General features: G+C 33.8%; 1 protein-coding gene across 1 annotated transcript; it reads right to left on the reverse strand.

Moving 5' to 3' along the window:
• Nucleotides 1-2,248: 2,248 nt before the first annotated feature.
• Nucleotides 2,249-12,755, reverse strand: LOC111378217 (SKP1-like protein 21). The gene is made up of 11 exons (XM_023001388.1): nucleotides 12,515-12,755; nucleotides 10,584-10,674; nucleotides 7,209-7,430; nucleotides 6,846-7,037; nucleotides 6,555-6,733; nucleotides 6,271-6,343; nucleotides 5,864-6,031; nucleotides 5,360-5,469; nucleotides 5,083-5,257; nucleotides 4,735-4,916; nucleotides 2,249-3,296 (listed from the first exon to the last, which is right to left on the reverse strand). Exons 2-11 carry the CDS (start codon nucleotides 10,617-10,619, stop codon nucleotides 3,176-3,178), a joined length of 1,458 nt encoding a protein of 485 aa, XP_022857156.1. The 5' UTR covers nucleotides 10,620-10,674; nucleotides 12,515-12,755; the 3' UTR covers nucleotides 2,249-3,175.
• Between the last annotated feature and the right edge of the window lie 7,352 nt (nucleotides 12,756-20,107).

The raw sequence follows: 20,107 nt of genomic DNA on the forward strand, positions 1-20,107 counted from the left end.
TTCATGAAATATGAACAAATAAATTATAAAATAAATACTTAAACATTAAAAAAAAAGAGCCTGCTGTTTACGTTTGGGCCAGCTGGAAAAATACGGCCCGATCTTTTTTTTCTCATGCAAATAATGTTTAATTATTTATTTTACAGACAACTAGGAATTTTTTCTGACATAATATAAATACAGATGAATTTTTTCTTCATTTTTGCTAAAAAAATTATACATCTGTTTAATACAGTAATAATTCACCGGCTTACGTCGAAATAAGATTTAAAAATTCAAACAATATACTAATTTAACTAAAACAAAATTAAAAATACGTATTTATACTTACCAATTTCGAGTGCCGACTGTGAGTAATGTTTTTTTTGTTGAACCTTTGATAATTTTGTGATATTTGTTCAAGCAGATGGAAGAGAAAATTTCTTTTTAACTGTATTGGAGAAACTGATAAATAAAATTGATTTTGAAATTTACTTGGGGAATTGATTGAATTTATTTACATTTTTAAGAGTATTATTGTTAACATGTTTTTGTAATTATGGAACATGATAAGGGCACAACTATCTTTTTCAACTCAAGAGGCCAATGTAGTGAATGAAAAAAAAAAATAAAAAATGGTCAAAGTGCAAAGCCAACACTTTAACTCAGCCAATTTGCGACGTGACGTTTCTCCACGATAGTGGTGAGCTCCCTGGTTACAGCAAGCCCTGGTGCACGTGGCACCCAAAACAACAGCGACTGCTAGAGCCAACTTTCCTCTACCTGTTGTTGTCGGAGCCGACAAAGAAATGGTTATTTCCTTGACATTGTAGAACGAGAAATAAGGTTAGGGTGCGTGGGTTGTAGAGAGAGGTTTCTTTTGTGCAAAGAGAGAGTAATAAAATTAAAAAGTAGATTAGTTTAAATTAATAATATTATAATTATAATTATAATTAAAAAGTTGAATTATCATCTGAATTTTAAATAAATAAGGATTAAACCTGGTTTTTTAAGTTGGAAGTTTAACATGTGTGGTTTAAAATTTTCACATTTTATAATCTGCTCGGCTTGGTTATTCATCGCCAAATTACCAAAAAATCATTCGACTTGGCCCTTGTTTAATTCCCACTATTTTTAAAATACAATTTTTTACTCTCTTCTTTTTAACCACACATTCTTTAATAAAATAATATTATACGTAAGATTCAAAACTTTTTTCCTTATTTTTTAATTACACATTCTCCATCAATCTACTATTTAAAAATGTATTCTTAGCCAGAATTGGGATCAAACGGGTGCTTAGTCTTCGTTTGGTCTCATTAACAACTTGTTTGGTACCATTTTGAAAGTCAATCAAAATCAATTTTTTAACCATTATTTTACTATTTTAGCCGTCATTTTTGAATTCTTCTCTCACAAGCAGGACCCACTTTATCTCTAACGATCAAAAAATCAATTATCAAAATCTCTACCAAACAAGCACTAAATTACATTTCATTTTTCTCTCTCTTACTTTCAACCACAAATTTTTCATAAAATAATATTACACATAAATCAAAAACCTTTGCTTATATATATATATATATTATTCTACCCATTTTGAAATGGAGGCCAAAAGGGGGTTAATATGGTTTAGGTGGTCATCAAATACTGTTGACAGACCTATTATAGATCCAATTTTCCGATCATACTGACCGATTTAAAAACATTGAATAGAAAAACTCTCCTTTTCAGCAAAACTAATTGATGTAGTAGAACTGGAAAAAATAAAGAAAAAGTAACATTCGGGAGGAATTTTCAATATTCTGGGTAACACTATATATACCTGTCCTATTTACAAGTAAAAGGTCCAAAAATAAATTGTCGAAAAACCGAATGAAATTTTTTCCTCAACTTAAAATTTAGGACTAATAATGATGATAACAAATAAAATCTGTACCGTATACAACATATACATATACCATAAGTGTTCAGTTCCCTGTATAGAGTCGGATGATGAACAAATTTTGCCCTCGTTTGAACCTCATTAAATTACATTCCATTACATTCTACTTTTTTCTCTCCTATTTTCAATAACACAATCTTCTATAAAATAATATTACACGTAAATCAAAAAATTATCTTTCTTTTTCGACCACTCATTTTTCAAAAAAAAACTATTCCACCCATTTTCATTTTAAAAAAATGGGGGCTGGTCTCAACTGATTCAACACACCAAGATCCAATGAAGGCCAAAATTACTGCATTTGAAAATTGTAGCATAGAAGGATAATAAAATAAAATGGTAAATTTGAACCAAATCTCATTCAAAGAAAATTGAAATTCTTGCAATACTACAATTTGTAGCTGCAACACGTCTACACAACAAGAAATCTGATCCTAACTGTGACTAAAGATACTATTACAGGGGGAAAAAACGCATGGAACATTCTATGGTTACATCAGAAAACCTTCCACAATTTGAAGTCTCTTGACTCGGGATTTATGGGATCCCCATCACCAGCCTGCCCGGCACCAAAAAGGAGAAAACTGTGTTCGACAAAATTGGCTCATGTTGAAATATTCTTTTCTTTATTTTGTTCACTAAAGGTACACGAGATCGACCTTTTATCATCAAAACTGAGTATCTCAGAACACGGTCAAAATCGTTGTTAGTCTTGAATGTAAATCCACCAATGTATGTTACCAACTCTTCTCGATGCTGGATCCAATTATCCACCCAGAACAAGCTTTCGTTTGGATCTCTGTCTCAAAAAAGTTGGGCATGAAGTGACCAAAATTGTTCTGACCAGAGCCCACTTTGAAGTTGACGTGGATTCAGGACCATTTCTGATGCTGGTCTCCTGTCATGAGGACAAAATACAAAGAACGAAAATTTTCAATGATCAATCCCACAAAAGAGTAGAAGAAGATTCTTAGTATGAGAATATCAAGTATCTAATAAGCCAGAGTGTGGATTATTTGACAAAACCATAACACTCTTCAAAATGTATATACCTTAACTCCAAAGGACAGATCTAGGAACTTAACACCAAAAAAAAACAAAATCAGATACAACAACAAATTAAGCTTATTTTCAAAGAATTTGGGGTTGAATATATCAATCCTTTCCTTCCGTTTGGTTCATTGCTAGATAAAGAGTAAAATTACTCAAAGAAATGAACATGAGAGAAATAGAGGCACTTGTAAATCTCCTCTAGGTACCATTTCCATTCCTACTCAACGGTAATTGACTTCTCTCACTACCCAGAGAGAGAATTTCTTGCAGTCTTTCGGGCCAATCTGAGTTCAATCTTCTAGCAAAGTCTGCAACTTCCCTGATCAATAAGATAAGTTACTATCCGTCACACAAAAGACTACAAGATATCGAAAAAGAAAGACAAAGATATTAAATTCCACCGACTATTTCTTTGGTATTCTCTGACTTATCTTTTCCCGGTTTCCAGAAAGAGTACGGGGAGGAGAATTTAACTAGTTAACTTCCATGGCGTCACTAACCAATGATGTAATGTAGCACAGTAAGTCAGATTAAGAGTGCAAGGATCCTTTTATGTACCAACCATTCCATGGCGTCACTAACCACATGATGTAACGTAGCACAATAAGTCAGAATAAGAGTCCAAGGATCCTTTTATGTACCAACCATTCCATGGCGTCACTAACCACATGATGTAACGTAGCACAATAAGTCAGAATAAGAGTCCAAGGATCCTTTTATGTACCAACCATCCAAAGTAGTACAACCAAATGATAAGAACATTGTAAAATTCCTTCTAAATCAACATTATAAAGAACATAAATCAGATGGAAACCACAAGCAGTAAAGCTTTTTATATATTCCTCAGGCATTACGCATATACTTAAACAAACAAGGGTTAGACTGTTAAAGGAAGCAATACAAGGCAAATATACATCTTGGCAAGGATATAACCATTTGGAGTTCAATGATGGTATATAAAATAGAGTTAAACAAATACCGCATATAGGTAAATATCAATCTGAAGTGAACACTGGATCTTATTTCCCCCCGATTAAAAAAAAAAGGGGAAAGCATTCTTTAAGCTTGCATATCAATTCCCAGAATCACTCGCAATCCACGTAGTATATAAAAAAGTAGCATCCAGAAACCCCAGAAGCTCCGTCAATGATATGCTAGAGAAACCCGATCCCAATGTGAGTGCAGAGGTAGACTTTGGTCCTTGAAAGTTCTGGATCCTCTCTATGACTATATAAAACACATTTAAGCCAAAAATGCACATCTATACAATCTCGTCATTCTAACATCTATGAAACTCCGAAAACTTCTTTCCATTCTAACATCCATGAAACTCTAAAAACTTCATTAAAAGCATTTGATCTGACTTTCACAAAACCAACTCAACTTTAACAATATTTCAGAAAGTTTAAAGTAAAACTTCCTAGATTTTCCTCATTCTCCTCCACCTCTAACTAATATAATATATGGAAGATAATTTATTCTAAATCCCAGGAAAGGACCAGACTGAGCACATATGATCCAGTAAAAAAACCTGAATTTATTTCAAACCCATTACAGTTTAAACTTATATTAAAAGGGACTTCTATGACTAGCAACTGAATAACCATATAAGCCAACTGATCAACAATAATAAACCATTAACTATATCCGGCGAAGCTAGCAGAATTCCCAATAATAAACCATTAACAAAAATTGCTGGTGTTCTGATTCTTAATGATTCCAACACCTGCACTTTGTAATAACTGAATAGGGCTCACCTATCAATTTCTTCTTTCAAAGCAGGGTCAATATCATCATCTAAATCACAATCATCAAACTCCTCTTCAGGTGTAAATCTGGCATTTCCAGTGTCCAGCAACTCTGTTGTGTTACCAAGATTAGGCAGAATATTGCCACGAACCATACGGTTGTTGCATACAGAATCCATCTTATTTGATTCCTGAAACATAACAGAATGTCAATTAGAACTGGATGGGCACATACTCGAGTATGCAGGGTGCATGTGTTTCTCTATGTCAGTTAAAAGGGGACTTAAGAAACGAGTAACTCCCTAAGCAATCAACTTGTAATCGGTCTAAACTCAGAAAAGTGAAAGTGACCCTGACCTTCTTACTTACATCTACAGAATTGCTCAAAAAGGTGCCATTTGAACAACTAGAGCAATTCAAAGGAGCAGTCTTCTGATGGTCTTTCCTCCTGCGGTTCTTCTTTTTATTTTTAGAAGTTGTAGTCCCCTTAGAATCTGCAAACACAAATCCATGTGTATTTAAGTCTCCACAAAAGTAAAATCAAAAGGAAAAAGATGTAAGAGCATAGAAGGGTGAAGAATGTAATTGGGCCTTGATTTTTAACAGCACTTCTCATCTCAAACATAAAGCATACACGAGCAAAGCAGATGCAAGATGTAGCAGTTTAAGTAGATGACCAGTACCATAAAATCCATAATAACAATTAAAACCTAAAAAATTGATTCTATCTACTAAATTTAGCACCTAAACATAAAAAAGTAAAAGAAAACAGAGAACTTATTATTGGACGTGAAACTCAGTCAAAAATAAATGAATTCTCAGCAGAAAAATAATTTATTAACAGAAATAATATGATAGTGAAATCCATCTTCACTCTGTATACATAATTTTACATATTGATTCTGCAAAGAAGTATTTAGTTTTTTGATATTGACGAGTTTTAATTGGTCAACTGGTTGAATTGTGCAGCTATTACACTTGAAAATTGCTTGTCCAAACTCTGTAGTCACAATTTTCTAATGGTGACATATAACTTTAATAACAACTCTGTCTGTCTTTCATTTCCCTGGTTAACTATAACATTTAAATCGAACACCTACATATTTTTTATTCCACTTTGTCTTTCCAAATTGAGCACAAGTATATTCTTTGAATCATAACTATTTCCAAATAACCGTACATTACTAATCCCACCAACCAAAAAGTCTATTCCATAGAAGAAAAGATCAGAAATTTCAACTTCACAAGTATAGTTACAAATACCAACATCCCTGGAGTAACTCAGTATTACAGTGACACCCCTATCCTTTAAAAATTAAAAAGAAAAAACCTTCACTGTCAATTGTTTGGCATAATTGATTCCCCTTTTAAAGGTAAAAAGTGTTAAATACCCATAAGAATAAAGGAAAAAAGTACCCATCCCTTAATGAATTTGTTGTTTCCTTATATTTGAAATTTTGCAAGGAATTGTTGGTATGTCATGATAATGTTATTTATTTTAGGATGACTATTCTAAATTTTGAAACATAAACAGTCTTCTAATACTCTCAAGTATTGTTTTGATTTTTGATTTCCAACATCACTAGCTGTATGTGATGGAGGTGGAACCAATTTACACCTAGGAAGCATAAAGTAAAAATATTTCTATATTAAAACATTAAAATTTTTATGTACCATCATTTACGACAACTTACATTCAGATCATAGGTATATGTCTAGCACTAACTGTTGTTTTCTTGTAGCACCAAAAAAAAAAATAATAAAGAAAAAAAAAAAAAAAAAAAAAAAACCAGAACTTACAAGCAGCTTATTAATCTGAATATAGATGCTCATCACATAAAAACCTTAAGAAACACTGGAGGTTAATAACGAAGTACATTAAGTAATAATGTATCACCTTTAGTCTCTCTCTTTCTTTTAACTCTTTCCTCTTTCGGGCATACAATCTATTTAATAACCGAATCCGAGGATCGTCCATTGTGTTTTTTATGGGCTCCAATTTTTCTTCCTGAATCAATAAAATGCGTCAAAGTAAGAAAATAAATGTAGAAACATGGATATACCCCCCAAAGAAATAAAAAGGACATTCAGCATGTACACTGCTAGCAAGGACAAGACACCTCTGTGAGATCATCAGGCAGGTGAAATATCTCTCGAATCTCTTCAGGAGTCTTGCCCTCAATCACCCGTGCAAGTGCACGACTGGTGAGATCTACCAATGGCTTCAGTTCAAGACTGTCAGCAGCAGAAGTCAGCTCACAAAGCCGTTTAGTATCCATTCGAGCAAACCTCTCATCAAAGGATTTCCTCTCCTGCATCAAAAAAGAACTAAATTTGTATCTTAATTTCATCTAAAGGACTTATTTCTGCAGTTTCACAAACAATAGTGACATACATTTTTAAATGTTGTTTGGATAATGTAGAACTCAAGACAAGGAAAATCAACTTTAAAAAAGGGTTAAGTTTCGGGAACATGTAAAGACCTTGTTAGAGTGCCCTGGTACTTGATGAAACCGGCAGTAGTCAAGAATCAAGCTCAACATAAGAGGATTGACCCGTGAAGGAAGGGAGATGGGATAACACTTCAAAGATCCTGTGCCTGATTGTATTTCATGACATATGAAGGGACAAAATATGGCAACCTCTTGTTCCACTTGTAGTATTGAACCATCAGAAGTTTGAAGCCACACATGAGCCCTTAGCATCTGATAATGCACAATATAAACACAGCAAATCAAAACAATAAGGATTCAAAAATAATAATAATAATAATAATAATAACAGTGCAACTCAAGAACCACGATAAGTGGGAAGCTTAACGAAATATTGAAGATAATGTAATGTTCTCAAGATCTTTTTCTTCTCTTTTGCTCTTCTATCCAAATATAAGTAACAAACCACACATTCTCCCAGTTCAGCACTCCTAAATTAATGTGGTGCATTCATCTTATGCCATAATTAACAGGAATAGGACCAGATGTTTGGATCTAATGTTTTTCAGTCTTTGCTTTCTCCCAGTGTAATGTTTGAGTTTGATGGTAATCCACTTTCGTAGTTGCTTTCTCACTTGCAAGGGTTCAAAGATCTCCTCCCCACACACACACACACACCCCCCACCCCAGCCCCCAAAAAAATAAATAAATAAATAAATAAAAAATCAATCTTTGATTCCCCAAATTGATAAGTGATACTCTATAAGATGGGGCCGGGGGGGCATGATCCTGACCCATAAAAAAAAAAACAAAAAACAAATATACAGAAACTCCATGTCGGCACAAAAATCTACCACACTTCACTGCTTTATGTTTAACATCTACAGCAGATAGCCTGTACAAACAAGGACTCCTGCAATCAATTGAAAGGGAGACAACCTTTTGCCCCTGTAGCATCCCTGTGTCCACACTTTTGTCTAAAACTGCTATCATGAGTTACGCACCTATGGAGCCTTTCTAAGCCCTAGTTCCGCTAGAGGTGTTGTTTGATAAAACTACTTAAAGCTTACACCTCAATTCAAATATCAGAATATGTCTGTGAGCTATAATTGCTGTTTTTGGGCTTCAACCTTGAGGCAACTAAGGTGGTCGCCCATGGTCTTGTGTATAGGTGTCAAAATAGGCAGGGTCCAGACACAAAACGACCCACCGGTGTAAAAACCAGATCAAAACTAGACCATCTGGTTCAGGCCAGTTCACAGGTTTCTCCACCATAATAAATAACTTGTCTAACTCGATGATCCATGAGGATATGTCTGGTTTATTAAAAAATAAAATTAAAAGAGTCGTTGGCTATAAACACGCTGTTTTTTCTACATCTTTCCAAAAAATCTCTCCTCCTCTCACACTCTTATCGCAGTTTTCATACTCCCTAACTTCTTACATTCTCCAGCTCTTCATACTAATAATATATTGTTTTTAAATTCGATTAAATTAAACTTTCAAGTGTACTTGCACTATAAAATTTTTATTATTTTTTGGTTAAGTAGGCGTCAACTTCATTAGAATGTATTTAACCTAATGATGCAGAAACTATTATTCGTAACTTCTACTTATAAATTATATTTTATAGTTCACAAACAAATAACAATGTAATCCACAAGTACATTAATGAGAATAAACTAAGAGAATAAAACACGATGGATTGGACCGGACTGGACCGGCCCGCGATATGTTGATTTGGAAGATGGTCTAGGCTATGCTAGGACCAGATTTTAGATTTGGATGAAGGCAGGTCATTATTGAATGGCCCACCCATTTTGTCGCCCCTAGTTGATATTTTGGACATTTTTATTAATTTCCTTAGTCTTTTGAACTAGTTATTTATAAACTGAAACGTTTTGGGGATTTTTCATATATCCTTTTAGATTTTGCTACTTGTACATAAAAATGATACATAAGTGGTTACCGAAAATGATGTGGATGAAAAAAATTGAATAATAAAGTTGGTTGTGTTTTAAATTGGCAGATGGTAGAGTGCCATATGAGCATTATATAATCCCTTATGTAAATCTTGATGTACATATAGCAATGTCATATTCTTTTTCATGCCTTGACATAGAAGGGAAAGGAGTATACACTATTGCAAGGAGAAAAGGATGAGAAAGAATGAGAAAACACTGATAATGATGAGGATCATAGGAGGATCAAATATATTGAAGATATTAGACATCTTATTTGTAGCAATGATATAAGAGATTTTTGAATTATTTCTACTTTTAATGGTAAATTACAATTTCATGAATTTTTTAAGATTTACTATAAGTTTATAAGCATGTTTTTGTATTGCTATATTCTTCTTAATTATTTTATTGGCTCAGTGAGGTACGTCTTGATACCCAATTAAGCCTTTTGAAGCATTTCAACCCCAATCTTCTTTATTAATATCCATTCTCTTCATTCCCAAAGGATTGTCGCTCTAATAAAAGATTATGAGAGTTGGAATCCAATAGAAAAGAATAGTTTATTGATCAGAACCCCTACTTTTACAAAATAGATTAATGCTAGAACGGCGTGTACATGCACGCTCTGCTTCCTTTGTATTTTAATTTAATAATCTTGAGACCTAAGAGCCTGTTTAAGCCTCATTTGATTGTAAGAATGTATTTTGAAATAATAGATTGATGGTGTATGGTTAAAAAATAAGAAAATATTTTGGGTTTGTGTGTAATTTATTTTATTGAAGAATGTGTGGTTGAAAAGAAAAGAGAGAAAAATGTATTTTGAAAATAATGGGAATCAAACGAGGACTAAATCTTTGAAGTAATTCTTAAATATAATGGTGGCAAGTCAGATGGCATTTAGCAGCAGGACACAGATTAATGTAAACAAATGAACAAAACTAGCAACCATCATAGTCTAACTTGAGTCAGATAAATTCGAGATTGCATCATCTTCTCATTTAAATACCCCGCCCCGTGGTTATGCATCTTCTACAATCAGAGTTGTCCAAGTAAAAAATCTGGTCAGACTCCTTAAACTGGTACAATATAAGATAGAATGTCATCCACAATTATGCACAGACTTATTTTACTTCCTAAATCAATGAACTTTATGCCCAATGCCTTTTCTCTTGGTCTTTTTCTCTTCAAAGTTTATTGCCTAAAAGAAACAATCAACGCCTGAAGAGCGTCATTGTCCCATTAAGTCTTCATTCTTCATGAAACCGTATTTAAAGAATTAATCAGTATGTCGATATGAGTGATACTAAAACAAAGGTAAGGAGTTTCAATATCAAAATAGAAAAAAGAGCTGTCACATTAATCAAATGAGCATAAAGCGTGTCTACAGAGACGCATTACAAACAATTAAAATAGAAGAATTCAGAAGCATTAAACAATCAAAAAGTTCGCATGTAAGACATACCTCAGGCTTTATTATTTCACGGTCAGCTTCTGTCATTATTTTGAAAATTAGAAAAACAAATGCCCAGAAAATCACTTTCAATAAAATGCTCCTGTTGTAAGAATGAAGAGCATTAGAATATAGTCGACTAACCTCACCATCTTACAAGCCAATATTGTTTGGAATGCTGGTTTTCATGTTCGAAACATAATTACAGAGTACACAACTAGATACATGCATAACCAATCATAATTAGAGAGCGCATCAGTGGTATTACTATCCATGCATCTAGAACTAACTTGAAAATTTCTGAAGCAAAAAGAAACAAAAATCCATTCTTTTGTGAGATGTCAAGTTCTTATAAAAGATATTAGGAGGTATTAGGTGGGGCATTTAACAGTGAGGAAGATGAAAATCTCACAAAAAGATGGCTTCAACATAGGTTTGAAGAAATCTAATCATTGTTCTCCCTGTCTGAATTTGAGAATAGAGTTCTTGAAGAAAGCTTTTCCTTGTATATTTTCCACTTTTATGCTCTCTCTCACTCCCACAACCACGACCACAACTATAACCACATCCATATCCAATTCCATCCCCACCAACCAGAAACCAAACTTTTATTGCCAATAAAATAGGTCATACCTGATCAATTACCAGCATCCCCACATCACCAACACAAACATAATCACCACTAGCCTGCTCTCTCTCAACTCCACATCCATTTCAAACCCCAGCACCACCAAACAGCATCCAAATGTTTACTGCCAATAAAAATAGGTCATACCTGAAAAATTACCAGCATGCCCACTCCACAGACACAAACATCATCACCATTGTATGCGGGAATGATTTGAAAGCTCAAAAACCAAGAATAGTGGTATTTAATAAGTGAGAACATATGAAGGCAGGGAAATATTCCATCACTACCACCTCCTGACTATCAGTCAGTCCCAACAAAAAAAATCCAGCAAAGATCATCTACCTGTGCCAGCACCACCATGGTATGACCAATAGGTCCATGAAACTAATCATAGATAATCACCTGGCCATCACCACTGACACTGTTATGAAAGCACATCTTCCTCCCCCAGCAGTCACCTTTACTGCCAGTGTGCCACAATTCCTCATATATCCCATTGCTCTGGACTAACCCTCTCTCCCTACCTTTAAAGGCTGCAAATCTCCAAATCTAATTGCAGATAAGGTAGCCTGGGTTCTTGAGTTGATTAATCTAAGAACTAGAACAATAAGAAATAAATGTGGAACTGCTTGGGAAAAAGGGATAATACTATGTTCGTTTCCAGACCATGACATTGTAGTAAAACAGTGGAAACACAGACATTCAAATTCAGTAAGATGAAGTTAAATATTCTTAAACGATACAAATGACCCCTAAACTGCAAAAACGCATATCCTTTAGTGGTAAAACTACACATTTTGACCCTTTTTTACCTCGAGAAAGGATCTTGGATATCATAAATATGACTCAGAAATAATAAGTTTTGACATTCATAAAATGCCACCAAAAAATTAAATAAATAAATAATAATAAAAAAATCCAGTAGTAAGCCAAATAAAAACTATAAGTAGATTACACTTAATTCCAGTACTTTGTTGGCACTTGAAAAGATCCATGTAAATGACACTCAAAGTTCTACGAGTGCTCATTAAATCAACTAGCTTTGGAGATTGGAAATCATTTGGTGTAAAAAGTTTTTTTTTTTTTTTTTCCCTCTCTTTTTATAGCTTTCTCTTGTTATGCTCTTTTGTTTCCTAACAACAACTCTTAGAATCAAGCAAAAATTGCAAATGCTAATTCAAACAAGCCCTAATTCCCCCGTCAGACATCCCAACTCATATCGCCCCCAATCCAACAGCTATTAACTAACAGGCCGTAAAGGGTATAACATAACAAGAACAGGTCAGAGATTCAAGATTACATAACTTATTGCCTCGAATCAGATTGTATTACCAATAAACACCTTCCGCCATTAGTTAAAATGCAAATCTGGCTCCTTCATGCAATCAATTAAAAAAGGGGGGAAAATAATGGCAATAGAACTGTCCGTGCATAGAAAGATACAGGTTCAAGTACCTGATGAGGAAGGCCTTTAAATCATAGAAATGGCGGTTGTCAGCACAAATAGAAATGGGATAAATGAGAGAGAGACGAGAGAAGACAGAGAGATGGGAGACGAGGGGATATCAGTATATGAAAGGAAATATTACAGAAAGGTCCTCAAACTATTAATATGTAATGAGTAGGCTCCAGTTTTCATTTTCGTAACACTTGGATCCTCTATGGACCAATTATTTTTACCCAATTCTTTGAAGGTAAATATATTGGCACCACAATTTTTTGTTGCACAAATTTTCAATTGTATTAGCCTTTCTCAACATTTGCTTATTATTGTACTTATATTCTCAATTTATTTATTTATTTTGTATAATCATAATCAACCTTTTATTAGTTAGCACATCTGATTTTTGATTTTTGATTTTTTTTGGTCCAAATGCACTATATTTTCATGCTTTAAAAGGCAAATATTTTATCGCAATTCTATATTTAATAGTATTTTATCATAATTGAAAGGCAAGTATTCTATCGTTAGCTAACAGACGGACGAGAAGCTCAATTTTCAGTGTTTTCTATCTTTCAACTTTTAAGTTTTGAGTATCTACAATTATTTTAAGAATCAGTGATTTGTTTATGTTTGTGGATGCAATTTTTAAAATACATGAGTTTGATCTTGGTTTCATAGTGTTTGCTGGTAATGTAAAGGTTAACTAGTTTCACAGTTTAATTGAAGAGTTCTTATTTTATTTAGTGTATATTCTAGCCTTTCTGTTTGAGAGTGCTTTCAGTAAGTATTAGTTAGGTCATTAGCTCAGTTTCTGTTCAATATGCTGATCATATTGAAGTCTCTGTAGTTCCCTGCCTGAGAAAAATGTGTTGGATATTGGTTAAATAAATTGAGAATTGAAAATCGATTAAAGTTCGTATCGAATTCGGCCAAATACTCAAAAGCTCGACTCAATCCGTTTAGGCAAAATTGTTTGCCACTTCACCGCTTCGGGGCGCACAAACGGGGATCGACCTGCCCGGTCAGGTCGCGAGGGTCGAGGGGGCAGCGCCCATTGTGGGGGGTCGGGGGCAACGCCCCCGAAAGAGAATTTTGATTTCTCTGCATGTATTGAAGGGTATATTTGGCATTTCGAAAACCAATATCGGATGAATGAGAAATTACGAAAAAGACCTCAACCATTAGTGAATAGACACCTTTTCATAAAGGTGCATTGTTTGGAAAGGGTGCATGGTTTGGCCTCAACCATTTCGTCCACACCCCTTCATGGTCTATAAATAGGACTCTTTGGGTGTCCTATTCCTCCCAGTTTGATATGCAAAAACGTCTCTCATCCTCTCTTCTATCCAAAATCAAAATCATTTCATTTATTTTGATTATCTTTCATTTCATCTGTGGAGTACATAAGCCTACATTTGGTTCGTTGTACTTGTGTTTTGGAGTGCTACAAACACAAGTGTAGCCGTTGTATCTTGGGAGTCGATTGCCGAAATCCGTAAGCACCATTGCGGGGCAAATTCGACTTAAGGACAAAGAGTCCAACTCTTGCCTCGGCTTTGTCACCATCATTATACTTATTTCGGCGTCACTATTCACAAAATTCTTCCAACAAAATGCTCTTCACTGATCTTTATAATCACATTTTTGATTGAATTTCACTGTTTTACTTCATGAAGTTGATAGAGATAATATCTGTACATTGTCATGCCAAATCAACGCTGTATCCTTGATACTTTTTCTTCATTGCAGCAAAAGAAATGAAAAGGATGAAGGCACGTGATAGTTTATTGAAATCTATCCTGTGAAGAACCCAATTCAATCAACCTGATTCTAGTGTTTTCTTTTTGAAAAATAAATAGATAAATAAAATTGTGTTAGGGATATCAAGTCAAGAAATCAAAATACAATTGCAATATAGAAATTTGTTTCCTCTATAGATTTACAACCAATGGATCGAACATCGACATCAAAGATCTCGATGACCTAGAGCTCAAAACATTATACCCTTTTGTACAAGTGTAAAACCTCGAACCCTAACCCTCAATGTATGAATTGCAGCTACTTCAATGGACCAAAATGACGTCACACAGATATCAACACTTTCCTTCACACTAAGAATCACCTAGACTTGATAATTTCATCAGATTTCCGCCAAACCAAAAGTTCAAGAGAGAAGAACAAAGAACATGAAGGATACCCAAAAGACACAGAGAGAATCTAGAGAGTTTTACACAAGACTCGAATGCATAAAGCGTCTAGGACAACCACCCAGTACCCTTTTATACGCCTTAATAGCAACTGTTGATATCAATGACTGGTCAATGGTCTAGAGCAACACACGTATCACCATATATTGGGCTCGGGTAGTTGGGCTACTTCACTTGCATTATCGAGCAATGGTAAATAGTATTTTATGGGATTGGCCCGTTTTCATCATTGCCCTATTATTATATTGGACTGGACTTTGACATCACAGTCCAAACAGTCTCCACCTTGATGTCAATGATTAATTACATCTGAGCAGGACTAGATTATCCATTTGCATTCCTATGGTCATCAACATCAAGAATCTAACAAGTCATCTGCAATATCACAAATGTAACCCAGTATCAATGTTTAGCATTTGTAAGTATGATTTAAACTTGTTCAAAGGAATTACCTGAGCTTCCACGTCAACAAGATTAAATTGTGTTGAAATATTTTCTAGTATTATGGATTCCTTTTGAATTATATCTCTAATAAAGTGCAGCCTAACATCTATATGTTTTGTTATTTCATGAAAAACAGTATTTTTACATAAATGTGTTGCACTTTGACTATTAGAATAAATAACTACTGGACAAGAGACTTCATTTAATTCATATAACAAACCTTTGAGCCATAAAGACTCTTTTATGGCCTCGGTAACAACCACATATTCAGCTTCTATGGTGAATACGCCAACAATAAGTTGTAAATGGGACTTCCAACTTATGCAACTATCACATAAGGTAAACATATAAGAAATGGTTGATTTCCTATTGTCATTATCCCCAATATAATCAGAACCCACAAAACCTTTTAGAATAACACCATCTTTACAAAATTTAAAATATAATCCCAAATCATAAGAACCCTTTAAGTACCTTAGTAACCACTTTAATGCAGTCCAATGTTCAAGGCCAGAATTGGCCATAAATATGCTTTATGTACTAATTGCATGTACAACATCAGGTCTGGCGCATACAAATTAGCATAAGGCACTTTTTGCATGTATTTAATATCATATTCATTGACAGGACACTGATCTTTGTTGAGTTTAAGGTGAATGGTAATAGGCAAGGTGATAGATTTTGATTCATGCATAGAAAATTTAAATAACCACCTTTTTTATGTAAGAAGATTGAGATAGAAATAAACTCTGTTTTGACTTGTTTCTTTTGATATGCATTCCCAAAATCCTCTTTGCATGACCTAAGTCTTTTATTTCAAATTCAGAACTTAAGAATCTTTTAATGTCATAAATGTCACTTATATTCTTGCCAATTAACAATATGTCATCAACATAATTGAGCAAGTAAACAATCACAGATCCAATTTTACTCCTTCTAAAGTAAAGACGAGATTTAGTTTTACTCCTAAAGCAAAGAAAATGATCAAAAGAACTTCTTTTGAAATTAAGAGATGACACAAAGTTATCAAATCCTTTTGTACCATTGTCTAGATGATTGTTCAAGTCCATACAAAGAACTTTTTAATAAACAAACATGTTTAGGTTTATTAACATCAATAAAACCTTGTGGTTTATTCATATAGATGGTTTCTTCCAAGTCACCATGCAAGAAGGTAGTTTTTACATCCATTTGTTCAAGTTCAAGATTATATTGAGAAATTAGAGCTAGCAGGACTCTTATGGTAGTATATTTAACAATGGGTTTCACTGTAATCAATACCAAGCTTTTGAGTAAACCATTTTGCTACCAAAGTTTAGGTATTGTTCTTTAACAGGAAATTCATTTCTTCATTCATAGGAAGTTGCCAGTTTGCTAATAATTGATAGTTGACAGCCTATTGATAAGATTTAAGTTCCTTAAATGCAAAATTCTGGTAAGACAAAACTGCAAAGGACATATAATCTCTCATCCTAGTAGGCTCTCTTATTTCTCTCCTAACTCTAATTGGTTATTATATTCACATTCTTCTAGGATATTCCATTCATCATCTTCATGAAAGTCAGAGACATTCTTAGTTTCTACTTCAGCCTGCTTAAGACCCGTGGGGTCAGGTGGAGTCCAAGGCTCTACCTGTAGCCTAGACACATCTTCTTTGTCACTCACAAGAACATCATCTTGATGTTTTTTACTTATACATGGCATATCGTTTTCATTAAAGGTCACATTTCCACTAGTGATCATTTTAAAACATTTAAAGCTTCTAGTCCATAGTCTGTATCATTTCACACCTTTAGGATATCCCATAAAAACACATTTTTGGGATCTTGGTTCTAGCTTGCCAATATTCTAATGAGAGTAGGCAGATCAACCAAAAGTTCTAAGGTGGGTATAGTGCAGTAATTTTTCAGTCCAGACCTTCTCAGGAGACTTGCCATCAAGGGAGGTGGTAGGTGTCCTATTAATTACATATACTGCAATCATAATAGCTTCTCCCATAACACTTTAGGAACCCCGGAGTTAATCATCATACATCTAACCTTGTGAAGAATGGTCTTATTCATCCTCTCAACAACTCCATTCTGAGGGGAATAGGGCACGATTTTATGCCTAAAAATCCCATCAATTTAGCACAGGTGATTAAATTCAGTATTGCAAAATTTCAAACCATTATCAGTTCTCAAGATTTTTATCTTTTTAATAGTTTGATTTTCAATTAAAATTTTCCAATCTCTATATTTTTCAAAAGTGTCAGATTTTTGTTTTAAAAGAATTGTCCAAACTTTCTTTGAAAAGTCATCAATCAAGAATAAAAAATATTTATTTTCACCTTGAATGATAGTGGATGAGAGACCCCACAAATCAGAGTGTATATATTCCAACATAAATATAGCTACTTATTTTCCTGTATCAAAGTGGAGTTTATGCTGTTTTCCTAAAATGCAGTGCTCACAGAAAGGGATATTAGAGTTAATATCTTTTCCAAACACACCCTTCTTACTTAAGATATGCAAGCCCTTCTCACTAACACGTGCTAACCTATTATGCCACTTTAAGTTAGCGTTAATTTCAGCACTTGAGGATTCAACAGTTTGACTTGAAATTACTTCAGCTCTAGTGACATATATATCATTTCTCTTGGTATCCTTGAAAATGACAAGGGACCATTTGATCACCTTTAACAGGCCATTTCCAAGCCTAGTTTGTAGGCCTATGTCATCTAGACCACCCATTGAAATCAAATTTCTATTTAAATTAGAGAAATATCTTACTCTTTCTAGAGTAAAGATATATCCATTTTCAAACTTCAAAGTTAGACTGCTTACCCTGTAGGCTATATTATTACCCATCACAACCTCACCACCATTTATATCTTTAAAGTTTTCTATCCAAGATTTTCTAGAGGTCATGTGAAAAGTACACCCGGAGTCCATAGTCCACTCCTGATTCTGATCATTGTTCTCAGAAAAATCTACAGCATTTAATCAAGAGTGTGATTAGTGACCACATAGACATCAATAGCTCTTTTTTCTAGTGGTTCAACTACATTTCCCTCATCTACACTCTTTTCTCTATGTTCTCCCTTTTTCTTTACACAATTCGTTATATAATATCAAGTTTTATCACACTCATAACATCTCTTATTCCTAGTCCTAGATTTTGACCTATGTTTTTCTTTACATTTTGAGTTATTATACTTCCCTTGGTAACCCTAATTATACTGACTATTACTTTGCCCATTGAGAGACTTGCACCTTACAAACAGACTTTCTGAATCCTTAGTATGTTTTTCAAATTTAAGTTCCAATTCTTTGCTTCTTAAAGAATTTATAACCACATCACATTTTAGGATATCTCTGCCATATTTTATGGCACTTTTAATTTCTTTATAGATCTCAAGTATAGCATTAAGAAGAATGACAGCTTGATATTCCTCAGAAACCTTATCACCAGCATTAGTGATGTCATGTGCCAATTTATTAAAAGTATCAAGATTGTTTTCTAAATCTATAGTGGTATCTATCTTAAAACTAAAAAAACATCTCTAAAAGAAACAATTTACTATACAAAGACTTAACAAGATAAAGTTCTTCTAATTTCTCCCATAAGGCCTTAGTGTCATGTCGTTCTCCTACTTTTCTCAATACTTGATTAGACGAATGGAGAATTATAGAAGTATAAGCAAGTTCATCAGCTTCAGCAATTTGATTAGGGATCATTGTAGCATGGAATTCTTTTGTTATTGCTTTTGAAACTTTCCGTTGAACAAGGGCTCCTTTCATTTTTTGCTGCCAAATGGAAAAGTCTATTTTCCATTAAAAATTCTAAGTTCAAATGTAGAAGTTGACATTTGAAGTTTTTAATCAACACAAGAAAATGATTTTGAAGTTCAGTGTTTAATAGAGGAATTGGGTACTCCATAAAAAGATTCAATAGTACAAGAAGATCACACCAATACGTACAGTGTCAATTTATTTCAAAACGAAACAATAAAAGAACACTAAGAACTACAGTTAATGACAAAGAAATAGGTAATATGATGTAATTAAAGTCCTACCTCAAATTCACCAGGATTCCTTGAAGGTCAAGTCTCCAGGTCAAGGCACAATTTGAAAAAATACCTAGACAAGAAGTAAGGATAGGGAACAAGGGAGAATGGACGATCAATGGCCTAGATAATCAATGCAAACTTGTATATCATAACATATATGATACATCAAAACAACAGGCATCAATATAGCAGTAATATTCATGTAGAATTCAAGTAAGAACAATTTCTAGACAATATTACTTTAAGGGAGAATAGTATATTGTAAAATCAGAGTAATGGTCCTTGGTTTGACCACAATCCCAAGATCCTCTGAAATATAATAGATCAATCCAAAGAACACCTTGGTAGGAAAATAATCCTCCAAGATTCAGACCTGTAAATTACCAAAGAAAACAACATTATTTCAATTTAAAAAAAAAAAAAACACGAAATTCCTACTTTTCTCAATACTTGATTAGACGAATGGAGAATTATAGAAGTATAAGCAAGTTCATCAGCTTCAGCAATTTGATTAGGGGTCATTGTAGCATGGAATTCTTTTGTTATTGCTTTTGAAACTTTCCGTTGAACAAGGGCTCCTTTCATTTTTTGCTGCCAAATGGAAAAGTCTATTTTCCATTAAAAATTCTAAGTTCAAATGTAGAAGTTGACATTTGAAGTTTTTAATCAACACAAGAAAATGATTTTGAAGTTCAGTGTTTAATAGAGGAATTGGGTACTCCATAAAAAGATTCAATAGTACAAGAAGATCACACCAAT

The sequence above is a fragment of the Olea europaea genome, chromosome 3 (genome assembly GCF_002742605.1).
Source record: "Olea europaea var. sylvestris chromosome 3, O_europaea_v1, whole genome shotgun sequence".
NCBI lineage: Eukaryota > Viridiplantae > Streptophyta > Magnoliopsida > Lamiales > Oleaceae > Olea > Olea europaea.

Bases quoted from the DNA above. Each gene is read 5' to 3' on its own strand.
- LOC111378217 (XM_023001388.1), bottom strand. From the start codon at position 10,619: ATGACAGAAGCTGACCGTGAAATAATAAAGCCTGAG. The intron at 7,431-10,583 runs GTATGTCTTACA...GTGCATTATCAG, and splicing joins GTGAAATAATAAAGCCTGAG to ATGCTAAGGGCTCATGTGTG. The intron at 5,258-5,359 runs GTATGCTTTATG...TTGATTTTACTT, and splicing joins CTTGCATCTGCTTTGCTCGT to TTGTGGAGACTTAAATACAC.